We start from the raw sequence: 14,885 nt of genomic DNA, 5'->3' as shown, positions 1-14,885 counted from the left end.
ATATTGACCTATATTTTGACCTTTGACCCACATAGATATATCAAGGCACCAACATTATATATGGACTAAGGATTCTTCTAAAGGAGACAATTGACCTTTTTCAGAAAGTAGGCTATTGTTACCTTCATTTTAATCTCAGACAGGAAAAAACCCTGTATTAAATAATAGTCCTGTCAGGTTCGATCTCGTTCATACTAAAGCTGTTGATTGTTGATATATTGGGAGGGATATCTACACACATAGCTATTATTTAATTGGTACTCATTAAGGCTTTGTGTTGATGTGGTGTGACATGCTTGTGTTGATGTTGGAGGGAATGGATATATCTAATCGGATGGATAGGATAGTATACTAATGTACAATAAGATAAAACATTATAGTGGGAATAAGGTGAAGGCTATCCAAGCAGCTTTATTCACACCAATAGCACATATATATATGAGTAGTGTTATTTATATAAAAATCCTGCATGGACCGATTATATATATACATATTTATATGTTGATATAGATAAGAAATGTAGTTCCCTGTGATTGTCATGTTAGTGATAGAAAATAAATACTGTACTTATGTTTGTGATAGAAAATAAATACTGTACTTATGTTAGTGATAGAAAATAAATACTGTACTTATGTTTGTGATACAAAATAAATACTGTACTTATGTTTGTGATGTAGTTGGCTAGAGCTAATCTTGATTAAACAGATATTATAATTCCTGTACCTGACTTTATACTGGATGTTTACTTCATTGCTCAAAAATTGTTTGGCAGATATCATGATTTATCTAATTACAATGAAGTCTTTATCTTAATATCAGATTTTATTGATTTAACCAATGCATATAATATGTACTCTTGTTTTTAACCACAAAGACATTCAACTTCTTAAGTTTGGATTCTTTTCACAACCTGATTTGCATATCAGAAATTTATAACTGATTGTTGTTGATATTTCAGAAAATATGCAGCACAATGAATTTCATAATGCTTAAGAAAATTAGTAGAAAAAACACTGAAATTTTGTTTCTAGATTTCATGATATCTTGGAATACAAGACTTCTTGTCAAGTCTGACTCTAGCATTTAATAAATTCCATGCATATCTAACCTGTTATTTCAAATTCTACAAATGCAATTGATTTAAGGGAATCTTGTTAACAACTTTATGGTCAATATGAAAATATAAATTCAGAAAAAAAAATCAAGGATTAATTGTATAATTTGAGCCATTATAGAAGACTGTTAGATAGAGAAATAAGTGGTTTCTAGATTTCATGATATCTTGGAATACAAGACTTCTTGTCAAGTCTGACTCTAGCATTTAATAAATTCCATGCATATCTAACCTGTTATTTCAAATTCTACAAATGCAATTGATTTAAGGGAATCTTGTTAACAACTTTATGGTCAATATGAAAATATAAATTCAGAAAAAAAATCAAGGATTAATTGTATAATTTGAGCCATTATAGAAGACTGTTAGATAGAGCAATAAGTGTATACTGAAGATCTGTATTGTAGGACAAACGATTAAAGAGAGTGAAGTCTCCAACAGTCCAGGACCACAAGTTACCACTAGTTTTGAAATACAAGCAGTAAAGGATGACGAGGATCCAGACCTGCGTGAGTACAGTGGCAAATCATCTTAACAGATTTACAGCCAGGGAAAAATTTTTATATATAATGAGGAAAAAAATAGTGACTATTATTGATATTATTATGCCGATATGTTTGATGAGGTTAAACCTTTGACCTCAGGGTTACATGAAGTCTTCTGATCAGACTTAAGATATTGTTTTAAATAAGCAGTATTTGGTAACTAGGACATGGTTACATATAACAAAGTAGATTAACGGCTAAGAATAATTTGGATAATAGGTGTTTTATATAGTTTCAGTGTGAACTGTATTGTAAGGCCAACAGTAAGTATTTATTTATCTGGTTTAATTTCAGATCAAATACGAAGTGGGGCTGACTCTGTGATTAAATTGGTGAACCAGTTTGACAAACTCGTACCAACATCAGCCGCTGACAAGCGCCGGTCACAGGGACAAATGTCAGAGTCAGAAATGCACAGGTAAGTCACATGATTAGAACATATTCACAATATCAGACACAAAATTACCATACGGACATTCATTAACCCAGCGATCAGCTGTCTGGATAGGTAAATCACTGTATAAGTCGCACTGGGGTATTTAGTTGCGACCAATGCTGACTAGTCTATCTGTAATATGAAGATGTAGACTTCCTGACCAACTACGTTATTACCTGTGGAGTATTTGCATAATGCGATATCAATTTGAAGTTAGGTCAGGGTGGTTTAGTTACCTTGAATCATTTTAAGATTAAAAAGATATATATTAAACATAGGAGGCATTATTCTAGAATCTACATGACCTAACACACCAACAGTATTTCCCCCTCATTTCATCCTCTCTCTCCTCTATCTGTTTTCTGTGTGTTCCAATTTTATTTACCAAGGTAATTTTCCCTTTGTGTGTTTACTGTCTCTGTCTTTCCTTTTGTTTTTGTCCTTTTGTATATGATGTTCTGTCTATCTCTCTGCATATGTCCGTATTCCGTCCTGTGATTGTAAATACTGAACATACTGTCTTTTATGTATTTTTGTGAACTCTGAACTGTCTTTTGTCCTATGTTTGTGAACTCTGAACTGTCTTTTGTCCTATGTTTGTGAACTCTGAACTGTCTTTTGTCCTATGTTTGTGAACTCTGAACTGTCTTTTGTCCTATGTTTGTGAACTCTGAACTGTATTCTGTCCTATGTTTGTGAACTCTGAACTGTATTTTGTCCTATGTTTGTGAACTCTGAACTGTATTCTGTCCTATGTTTGTGAACTCTGAACTGTATTCTGTCCTATGTTTGTGAACTTTGAACTGTATTCTGTCATATGTTTGTGATCTTTGAACTGTATTCTGTCATATGTTTGTGAACTTTGAACTTTCTGACATCTCTTTATCTTCCTTGTGTGTGACTTGCACTTGGCTTTGGTGGTGTAAACTAGTTTATAGCTAACCAAAATCTGGAGAAGGGTGCAGCTACCCACACACATTATATGTAATATATCTATAGATTTTCCCTATCACCAGACTGGATAAGATGTATTTATTTGATTAACATCAAATCCCATGATACATCGATACATGCAAATAATAATTATTTCTCAAGCAACTTCTAGCTGAAATGTTTGGAGCAGATCTTTATAAATTTTCTTTTCCACTATTGTATTTCTGTCCTTTCAGAAACCCCTTTTCTTCTTTTGCTATTTCGATGTTTTGAGGTCAAATTTCCTGATATTTAAAAATCCGTTTTATTTTTTTTTAGATTTCATTAAAATTTAAGATATAAATTCATCAAACGTTTAATGATGCATATGTAAAAATTGTACTAAAATAATCTGTTTAAGATTTCGTCTGTATTGTACATGGATGCACTCACTGAGAATAAATTACTATATTTATCAGTAGGAAATTTCCCTTTGCTATTTTTAGATGAGACAAATCTTTGTTGAGTGTGGCATTCTTTAGATGTAGGCTAGTTGAGATAAGCTTGGTGGCAGCAACTTGCTTTATAGGAATCTTTATTTAGAGATTGATTTAGTCAGATACTATAGCATTAGACAGAGTGAAAAGCTTGGACACATCATATCATTTCTGCTACACTGGTTTGGTCACCTCACCAACTAGTCTGTAACTTTACAGAACAGAATTTTGATTTAAAATCATGAAGTTTATATTGCTATCTACCTAGGAGCAAGTACTTTTGATGAGAAGCAGATACAGAAATATTTCCCCATTCATTTTGAGAAATTGAAACGTAGTGAGGGAGATATCGGTGATTTTTGGATCCACCGTATTTTCAGCTATTAAAGCACATAAAATTGCTTCCAGTCACATAGTATCAGTATTTAACAACTGCACACTAACAACTAGAAAAAGATGGTTTCACACATTTGATTGTCAGCATCCAATCACAGCATCTGTTCCATATCGTGCTGCTGTGGTAGAATAAAAGGATTTTTGATTGGCTTGTCTCACTGTATTTCGCCCGACATTGTAGGAAAGGTACAGATTTAGGGCGATCTGAGAGTCTGAAAGGCCGAGCAGACGGCCGTGGAGAGCGACCAACCCGCGACCGACAACGTGCCAAAAGGTAACCGGTCATGCATCACCTCACCGGCATGTCATGGATGGCTGACTTTTTTGTGGACTTTTTATTTTTATCTTCTGCATGTCTTCATTTTAGAATCGGCATGCATGTATTGTCATAGATGTTTGTTTCTTCGGTTCAATTCTCCAATTTATGAACTAAATTTGTATGGGTCTCTGTTTTTGTGCAATTTGTTTAGAATTTAGTTTCTCATTAACAGGATAGATAAAAGATGTTAAATACCTCAATTGCTTAGGGCAACTGTGTTCAGGTAGATAAATATAAAATATCAAACTTTTCACCATTTTCCCATTGAAGCGTCACCAGAGATCTAACTATAATCATGAAGCCTTTCAAAGTCATTGTGGCTATGAAAGAGACTATGACATGATTCGATAATTTGAGAAGTGCAATACTAACAAATGGTATATAATTATACTTAAACTTTCCATAATTTATATATTTTTCTGGTTGTTGTAGAAAATTGAAATATTTATTACCAGTGGGAATTAACCTGCTTAATCATAAATATTTTATAAAATTTAACAAATCATATCCAATGATCATAATTAATTTAGAATTTTTGAATCAATCCAAAAAACTTTAAGCATCATGAGTTGTTGCTATATATAGAAAGCTGGTGTCGGTCAATATTTAACATACTAACTGCACAGGAAGAAGGAAACATGTACCTAACAATGCACATATCATTTTTGATGATCCTAGACTAATTATCTCCCTTGATATGTAAACAATGCTAGACTTGTTATCTCTCCTGATTTTATATGATCTTAGACTTATTATTTCCCCTTATCTATAAACAATATTCGATCTTAGACTTATTATTTCCCCTTATCTATAAACAATATTCGATCTTAGACTCATCTCCCCTGATCTAGAAATTAATTTGTTAGACCAACCCCCTTATGTTTTAGTTATTATCTCCCCTTATCTATTAACAATATTTAATCTTTGACTTATTATCTCCCCTGATCTATAAACAATATTAAATCTTTTGACTTATCATCTTCCCTGATCTATAAACAATTTTCGATCTTAGAGTTTATCATCTCCCCTGATCTATAGATTAATCTGTTAGACTAATTACCTCCACTTATGTTTGAGTTATTATCTCCCCTTATTTGTAAGTGATTTAAGACTTGTTATCTCCCCTGATTTAAAAACGATGTTGTAAGATTAATATTTCACCTTAACTTAAAGCTAATTATCTAGCCCTATCTATGGCTGCTGTTTAGACTAACTCCACAGCCTGTTCCTACAGACTTGCTGCTCTTGTATTGGTTTAGTTGATAGAACTTTTCTGTCTCTACTATTTGTGTTATTTGTTGTCATTGTTATCACCAATATTGTTGTTATATCTGTTCTGTGTTATTCCCTAACTTACATCACTCTTCTCTCATTCACTCCTCACAATGTCTGTAGCCCTTACATTTTCAATGTTGTAAATGTAGGCCGCATGCAAAGTATCCCCAACATTTGGGTCTCAAAATAAATATCAATCAACTAAGCTATGAGATTATGGTGCATGTAAAATTTTGGGGGATTTTGGAATCATGGAATATGCTGTCAATCCTGATTTGTGCATTGGTAGCATTTGCCACTGTTCATTTTAAAGTCCAGGATGAAGTAATACCATCAAAAACAACCTTATACCTGTGACATGAGAGACTGGCTTTGCTGCAATATGGAATGCAAAATTATTTCATTTTCTCTTTTTATCTAAAATCACCATATGATATAAATGCCTAAGTATGATTTTCTACCATTTAAAATACTGTATTATATATATATGGGCACTGATGTAGCTTCTGGTTCTCTGCTGTTTTCTGTTTTGTATTGCTGTATTATGAATGATTCCTCTCGGCTTCATCAATGTATAATGTCATGTTATTGAAAAGATTTTATTTTTCAGAATCTATTACAATTGTGTCATATATACAAGTCACAATCATATGAAACTTAGTTTACTACTGTAAATCATATTAGTTTTCCTACTTTTTTTATTGGAACAAATTAATACTTCTAACATAGCATCCTACAATTGATAATGGAGTGTCAAATATACATTTCTACAGCAAGAGACATGTTTTAAGATGAGCCAGGTTTCAGGGGGAGGGGGTTTGCTGTATTCACCTGTCTATGGATATAAATTTATTGAATTGAGTTCTTTGTTATCTGGCCCTAGTTTTTTTCAGTGACCAAAGTTTTGTTCGGTTTGCTTTGACCTAGATTTTTGAGGCATTAGTGACCTAGATAATTTTAAGTTTCTAAGTAATGATAAGTTGCTTTGACCTATATTTTGATGGTATTTCAGTGACCAAGATATTGGTGGCTTTGTGTTGACCAAGATTATGTTTTTTGTTACAATGACATATATTTATTTTGTTCCTTATTTGTGTTTCAGCGACCTAGATATGGATGACGCCATTAAAGCTCTACACAATAATTCTGGCAGTTCATCAACATCAAGTCTTTCAAATCGGTGAGCACTCCCTTTAACCTTTAAATCTTAATTGTATATAAAACCCTTTACAGTTTCATGATTTTAGTGTTTGTACATAAAATGTTTGAAAGATTTTGGGAAAAGTAATTTTTGAATTGCTTTTATTTTGCTCTTTTGATATTGAAAACACTAAATAAATGGTTTATCTTATTTTTGTGATAAGATGAACATCTAAGACAAGTATAGACTTGTTTGTGGATAGATCTGATTTATAAGTGATTGATTTGTGTTGTAGAAGTGTTGACAGTCCGAGTAATTCATTGGATGCTGTCAACAACATCCCACAAACTGTTCCAGACGAGGATTCGGACTACGATGTAGAACAGGAACTTCCTCAACTTAAGTCTGTCCTCCCAGAAGATGTATACCGTCGACTGAAGCCAAAGGAACGCAAACGACAGGACGTAATTAATGGTAAATGTCAGTTAGCGACGGAAAAACTGTAGTTTGATGAGTGAATTACAATTACCAAGTGAATCAAAAATCAAATGATTTTACTTAAATTTAAATCATATAGTTTTGCATTTTAACTTCAGTTTATTTTTTAAGAGGTTAACACGAGGTCAAACTTGCTGACGTGATTGTATTGAATCCTTAGGCATTGTAAAGTCCATATTTGAAGTTTTGATAATCGTAATAAGATAAGGATACTATAAAGCAGCTTTCTTTTGGGTGCAATTTATTTTCGCAAATTTCGCGATCCAAGTTAATTTGCGATACTTTATCTCCCCCACTTAACATTTACAAAGAAATAAAAAAAAAAAAAAAATTGTTTTGAAATGGAAATCTTGAAATTTAGTCGCCACAAAATAAATTTATTGTACAGTAACATCACATGGTAATAAACCCGTTATATATTTTATTTCAGAATTGATATATACCGAACGACGACATGTGCGAAACTTAAAGATTATGGAAAGTTTATTTCAAAAACCAATGGTTCAGGATCCCAATATATCTGAAGAATTTACTAAACTGCTGTTTCCAAACTTGGATTATATGATTCAACTTCATTGTAAGTATGAGAATCAGTTATCTCCCTTATTTAATTTCGCTATTTCCTACTTTTAGGACAATCTTAGTCCAAAGTCCCATAAAACTGTGGCTTTGATTCCTTTTGTTGTCGTATTTGTTTTTAATATGTGTTAGTTTCTGAAAACTTCTTAGAAATTTTCTTTCTTTCAGTCTGAAACAGCTAAAATATGAGTAATGGTAAAAGACATTTTGTCAAATGCACCTTGTTTTATTTTGTATGCAAGTGTTAACAAGTATTTCACTGTCCATGACAACTTTGTCCATGTGAAATTAAATATGAATAGTTCAAAAATGCATTATAAATAAATAAGCATTTGCATTAATTATCCAGATTTTATGAAAATCATTACATGTAAAACATTTTGATATTTCAGGTTCATTGAATAATGCTTTAAAGGCTAAAAGGAGAGAAAGCAAAGTGGTCGATGAAGTGGGTGATGTTTTATTAAAACGAGTAAGTTACAGAGTGAACAGATTTATGATAAAGTCTACATCACACATTTCCAAATAGATTAATGTCGTAAATATAGCATATTTTCTTCAAATAAATAAGGGAAATACAAATACATAAAGTAGTGTCATGTATTTAATAAGACATGTATACCGCTATCATGTTATGTCAGCTTGGTTATAGATAAATGTAGTAAAAATTACACCATGAATAGTTTCGCCTAGCTTCAGTGATTCAGATGTAGGAATCTGATTAGGATTGGTTTATACTATTGATATTTTATGTTAGATTCTGATATGGCCTTGGCTCATATTGTGTGTTTTCTTACAGTTTGACAATGAAGAAGGGGAAGCATTCCGTAAAAATTGTGCCATATTTTGTCGAAACCAGCAACATGCGCTGGATATGCTCAGGGCTAAACAGAAGAAAGATGCACGGATATCAACATTTCTAGGGGTAAGTTTATGTTAGTGAAAAATACAAAATGTAAATTTAAGAAATCTCATACAAAATGTGATTGAAGTTGATGTTTTTTGGCAAACAGTAGCTACAGTAGATCATTACTGGTTAATTTATTAATTTTTTTTCAAAATGAAGAGTAAAAAAGAAAAATGAAATTTCAGGATTTTGAAAAAAAAAAATAAAGAAATGAAATATTGAAATTAAAGAAAACTGTACAGATATATTTTTTTTGTGTCATTGATACTTTTAAACCAAAACAATAATCATATTTCTAAAAAAACAAAGGAGATGATTAGATAGCAATGTTTTATTTTGCATGTCTGTATATTTTTGTAGGAGGCTGAGAGCAGTAACCTAATGCGTCGGCTACAGCTTAAAGATCTCATCCCTACCCAGATGATGAGGCTGACCAAATACCCGTTATTAATTGAGAGTCTCAAGAAACACACATTAAGTAAGTGTGGCCATCAGGAGGTTACAGATGTATATTTCTTGTGTTATAATAAAATAATTTAGATCGGAAAATGTCTACACTAACCCATCACTAATGTTTTGATTATGTTTTCCTCTTAATGATAAAGAAATAATTTCTGGATGAAATTGATATCACGTTGAAAAGAGGGTAAATTAAAGGACTAACTCTATCGCCTAACAATTTGATTTGATAGCTTTTTAAATTCTGTCTGGTTCTATCTAAATGAATCCTACTGAAAGTAGAAGTAAAATCTGGTGTGTTTGTGTGCTGTAGTGGGGTCTGATGAACACACACGACTGGAGCGGGCACTCCAGTGTAGTAAGCATATCCTGGAGTATGTGAACCAGGCCGTTCAGGACTACGAAAACATCTACAGACTGGAACAATTACAGCGACGAATGGAGAGAAAGATCATCTCAGAACACATGGCAGATGAGCTTAAGGTAATCAGTAGCAGTTGTCATGGTTACTGTGATAGGTATTAATATAGTATCCCTGGAATGACTACTTTGATGATGATAATTATACCCCAGGAACAAAGTTAATGTGGGGTATACTGGAATTGGGATGTCCGTCTGTCTGTCCGTAGACACAACTTTGTCTGGCAAACTCCTCCAAAACTATTAGACAGATTTTGATAAAAGTTTGGACACAGAACCCTGACATAAAGGGCAGTTGAATAAACTATATGTTTGGTCATGCAATGTCCCCTATTTATGGAGTTATTACTAAATTTGTGCAGCAGGGAGTATAAGTAATCCACTCTGGCGACAGTTTGAGATGAGAATGGGTATGTAGGGTTACATATGTCCCTTCTGCCCTGTCCCACTGAGCAGTTTCTGTATTACTAGCTTGTGTAGGTTTACATGACAATGTTGTGTATTTTGCAGTCCCTTGACCTGCGGGCTCACCGCCTGGTACACGAGGGTCCCCTGACGTGGAATATGAACCAGAGGAAGAGTTTAGACGTCCATGTGATTCTCCTGGAGGATCTATTTGTACTTCTACAGAAACAAGATGACAAACTTGTCCTCAAGTGTCAAAGTACACAGCTGGTAGCGGGCAAAGAGGATATCAAATATATGTTTGCTCCCGTCCTCAAACTCAACAACATTCTCCACACAAACAGCAAGGCTACAGGTAAAGCATTTATCCTCTGTCTTATAGATTTGTCTTATGTCGCTCTATCTAATAAGGCTACAGGTAAAGCATTTATCCTCTGTCTTATAGATCTGTCTTATGTTGCTCTATCAAATAAGGCTACAGGTAAAGCATTTATCCTCTGTCATATAGATCTGTCTTATGTTGCTCTATCAAATAAGGCTACAGGTAAAGCATTTATCCTCTGTCATATAGATCTGTCTTATGTTGCTCTATCAAATAAGGCTACAGGTAAAGCATTTATCCTCTGTCTGATAGATCTGTCTTATGTCGCTCTATCAAATAAGGCTACAGGTAAAGCATTTATCCTCTGTCATATAGATCTGTCTTATGTTGCTCTATCTAATAAGGCTACAGGTAAAGCATTTATCCTCTGTCATATAGATCTGTCTTATGTTGCTCTATCAAATAAGGCTACAGGTAAAGCATTTATCCTCTGTCTGATAGATTATTATTGGTCGTAAAGCATTTTTCTCTGTTTATGTTGCTCATCAAATTTGTTTCATAAAATCTTGACATCAATGAAATCAAGACAAGTAAAGTTATGATATTGGTCATCATAAATGTCAAAAATTTGTCACTGTAGCATGTAATGATTTATATTTACAAACATTACCAGTAAGGCTAATGTAAATTCTGTTGTGTATAAATCATCATCTATATCATGAAATGTCACTCACTTAAATAACTTCTCGACGTCAACATCAGGGATACAAGTAAAAAAACTAATACTTGGTATATATTATCTGATATGTTAGTATATTTGACATTTCTCATGATAGATGTTGATATAACTGCAAATAACATAGCTATATTTATGTAACTAACGTGAAAATGGGTTTGAAGTATGATGACAGTTGTTCTCAAATTCTATTTTAGATAAAAAGGCTTTCTTTGTGGTGTCTAAGTCACAGATCTACGAATTGTCAGCACACACCGCTGAGGAACAGAGAAAGTAAGTCCTCAGCAGATTGCATAGTCACTTTGAGTACTGATATAGGGATGTTACAGGTTAGGGTCTACAGTACAACAGGATTGTGAGGAATCTGTATAGAAACTTAAAGATGCTCCACCGCTGACAAATGGTATATTTTCACTATCAAAAACAGAAGCAGACGATTTAGTATTTTTCTTCTGTTACAAAAGTTACTTAGTTTACACCATTACCACCTTTGAAAAGTTTGAGCTTCTAATTTTACTTCAAGTTCAAAATATGAAAATTAATTAATTGCATCCCGAAAAAATTCCATGGCACTATATCCTATATTGAATGAAGTACTGATTACGCATTCACCAAAGCCAAAATTAATCATTTTGTATATTTTTTTTTGTGTTAACTAGACCTTTATATACACGATTAAACACCAATTATTGTTCAAATGATGAATATCATTTATGCTCTATCGGCGGTGGAGCATCTTTAAAGAAAACATAGTAGTTAAAGTAATAGAGTTATAACAAACATTTAGGGACAACAAAATCACTTAATTATGATTGTAGTTCGTTATGCACATATTACAAATATTTTATAGTAACATTGACAGGGAATGAAAATTACTACATTATAACCATGAAAAAGTGTTTTATTGTGCATGTAACATATCAAACATAAGTGTTTTCTGGGAATCAATGATATTTTGTCAATATATTGTTATTCTGCTACAAACATGTTTGGCTTTATTCTACATTGACTATTTCTCCCAGACTCCATAAGTGGACTGATGATATTGAGAAGCAAACACAATAATTTCACCAAATAACATTAGGTCCAGGTAGATCAGATAGTCATCATTAATTAAAACCATGTTTTATTCTCCATTACATGATTCATAACGAAGTAAGATGTTTGTCTATTTTTGACCTTTGACCTTTTTAGGTGGTGTAAGTACATCAAAGATGCAGCAGACGCCTTCAAAGATAAACACATCAAGGCCACAGTAACTGACGTAGCTAACACACAACCAGAAGTTATCAGTCAGGACAGAGACACACTGCAGGTGGAAAACCGCAGGTATGTAGTTACCTCCCCTTAGTCTGAACTACTTAGGAACAGTGGTACAGTGGAGGAACAATATGCATATAAACTCACCCTGACCTGGTCAGTCTGTGCTACCATTAATTTAGATACTTTATTTCTTTTTGCCGACTTCACTATAAAATTTGTGATAGAGCAGGTTTTATTTTGGCAAATTAGTAGCTCTGTTTATACATAATCCCTATTTGTATTCATGTGTTGCTGCAACTTCATATATTATACACATTTGTTAGGCTGTGATATGTATACGCTGAACTCTATCCACTTCATAAAACAGGTAAAAAGGCTGTAGAACTATAATATCCAGTCTTATTCTGCTGTAATAGATTCTGTTACTTCACTTTGATCAAAATTTAATGAAAAGCATACAGTCCTAGAAAACAATTTGTGTTACCAAAATGAATTTTTTTCCCCCCGTTCAGTACAACTGGTTCAAGTCCAGGTGGGGAGTTCATGGCAGAGCAGGTTGAACTGTCCGAGGAACCTGGGCTCATCCAGCCAGAAGATATGGTCATCAAGGACGCTGTCACAGCAAAAGCACAACCAGTCCTCACACCGCTAGGTATGTACAATATTTCCTGCCCTCTAGGTATGTACACTATTCCCCGCCCCCTAGGATATGTATCCCCACAACTAGGGTATATATCCCCTACCTCCTAGGAATGTACCCCCACAACTAGGGTATATATCTCCTGTCCTTTAGGAGTGTACCCCACACCCTAGGTATATACCCCCTCACACCTCTAGGTATATACCCCCTCACACCTCTAGGGACATACCCCTGGGTTAGAAATACCTTAATCCCTTCTTGAATTTATTTCCTTGCCCCTGAGCTATCCACTACCTCAGCCTATTTTCCTCTAAAAACGGTTTTATCTTCTAGATGTATTACCCTTTAGATACATTGCCCTCGTTTGCTTACTTCTCAATTATGTTACTCATCAACTCCCTAATCTGTGCCCCTTGCCTCTAGTCTCCCTCATATAGGCCCCTAATCCCCTGTATCCTGTTATTTCCCTGATAAATACACTCCCTTCCCTTTAAATTTACCCTCCTCCTCCTTCGGATGTACCTATAACTCCCTAGTTACACCTCTCTACCCCCAAAGTATGTACCTTTTGGTATATACCCACCCCTTAGATATGAAATCCTATATTTCGATATACTCCTATCCCCTACACTGTGTTTCCCATCAGCTCCCTGGTTGACAACTTCTACCCCTTTAGAATTTGTAGTTAAGAGTTGTTTAGCTAATGTTCCCTCCCATCAAACAGTTTAAGCCTTTCCTGTTATATTAGCAATGTTTACAACTTTAATTTGATTCTAGATTTGATATATTAAAGACATACGGGTGATGCATGTTATGGGATATTATGATATAAGAGGTATGATAAAATGTGCTGAGGTTGAGTATTGTCACAAAGTAAATGAAATGAAATTGTAGTTTCCAGTATAGCTGCATTAGATCTCTGGGTAGTTGAGGTAGTGTCTCTCTTCACTCCCCCATACATAGTGTGATATATATATATATTGGGCCGTTTGTATGTTGGCATGGTTTCATCTGTTGTTGTCCACCGTTGTTGGAGAAAACTCCTCCTATGAATCCTCTATGTGAAATCACCATGGCAACAATCGTCATGGAAGCTTAGCAACCATGGTTCCAAGTGTTGATTTGTTATGGTGGTGTCTTGTTATGTCCAGTATATTTAGATAATCTAACGTCATCAGTTCTTTAGTGTCTTTTCTTGCCAAAATCCAACATTAATGTTAATAAAATTAACTTGTAATGTTTGTTGGAAGAGTATTCAGAACCATCCATTTGAATGAGATTTATACAATTTGTAGATGTGTCATGAAAGTACAAGAGTATTTTTTATACTGGTTTTTTTTTCCATCAAAAATAAGTAGTTGAAACATATAATTGTGGATTTTGGCAAGAACTGGTTGATTTTACTAACAATTTATCCAGTGATTGGGAACATTCTACTGCATGCAATATCATCTTAAGGAATTGTGAAAAACTTTTATCAAATCAAATCTGTCAAATCATGAAATTTTAAGATATTGTTCATTGCTATATGTTCTATGATAAATTGATTTTTTTTGCCAGGTCTTTGACAATAATTTTTAGAAAATAAACTAATTCATCTAAAATATACAAGAACTATCATGGTAACCATATATTTTGTTACCATTGGTGCTATGGATATCAGATGATAAGGCATAGTAATTACCAAGTCTTGCTATTGTTGCTATACATGGCAACTGCATAGTGTTGACATGAAGCAAAATGAAGCTATGGTAAATTAGTGAGGTAATGTCATGGTGACTTTTTGAGATGTTGCCATGGTAACTTGACCTAGTGTAACTGTGGTAGAATGTTCCTTCCTGGTATTGCATCACGGTGCATGTTGCTATGAGACTGAGCCCCTGTGTCCCTTACACAGACAAGCTACAGATGCTGGACTCGGATATTGTTAAGAAGATGAAGGACCGCCGACTTATACTGAAGGAGATTCTCAAACTACACGAGAAGGACAGTTCATTACCGATACAGGTAAGGCAGGTTAA

At 33.9% G+C, this 14,885-nt stretch overlaps 1 protein-coding gene across 21 annotated transcripts in view; it reads left to right on the top strand.

Annotated features, from left to right (window-relative positions):
* Nucleotides 1-14,885, top strand: part of LOC138317487 (rho guanine nucleotide exchange factor 11-like) — a 99,824-nt gene that overhangs the window by 72,188 nt on the left and 12,751 nt on the right. For 18 of the 21 annotated variants that reach the window (XR_011207768.1, XM_069259194.1, XM_069259192.1 and 15 more), the window contains 15 exons: nt 1,522-1,623; nt 1,954-2,077; nt 4,082-4,174; nt 6,597-6,674; nt 6,931-7,109; nt 7,564-7,710; nt 8,105-8,184; nt 8,512-8,637; nt 8,980-9,097; nt 9,392-9,561; nt 10,009-10,258; nt 11,159-11,234; nt 12,156-12,290; nt 12,737-12,876; nt 14,762-14,871. Coding sequence is in view for 20 of the 21 variants with exons in the window: in XM_069259194.1 (XP_069115295.1) it covers nt 1,522-1,623; nt 1,954-2,077; nt 4,082-4,174; nt 6,597-6,674; nt 6,931-7,109; nt 7,564-7,710; nt 8,105-8,184; nt 8,512-8,637; nt 8,980-9,097; nt 9,392-9,561; nt 10,009-10,258; nt 11,159-11,234; nt 12,156-12,290; nt 12,737-12,876; nt 14,762-14,871 (1,928 nt within the window). In the remaining variant the exon portion in view is untranslated. The remainder of the gene's footprint in view (nt 1-1,521; nt 1,624-1,953; nt 2,078-4,081; nt 4,175-6,596; nt 6,675-6,930; nt 7,110-7,563; nt 7,711-8,104; nt 8,185-8,511; nt 8,638-8,979; nt 9,098-9,391; nt 9,562-10,008; nt 10,259-11,158; nt 11,235-12,155; nt 12,291-12,736; nt 12,877-14,761; nt 14,872-14,885) is intronic. The other 3 variants (XM_069259195.1, XM_069259197.1, XM_069259193.1) reach the window with 2 other exon arrangements.

The sequence above is a fragment of the Argopecten irradians genome, chromosome 3 (assembly GCF_041381155.1).
Source record: "Argopecten irradians isolate NY chromosome 3, Ai_NY, whole genome shotgun sequence".
NCBI lineage: Eukaryota > Metazoa > Mollusca > Bivalvia > Pectinida > Pectinidae > Argopecten > Argopecten irradians.
Note: the sequence above shows the minus strand (reverse complement) of the source record. Positions and strands in the feature narration are given on the sequence as shown.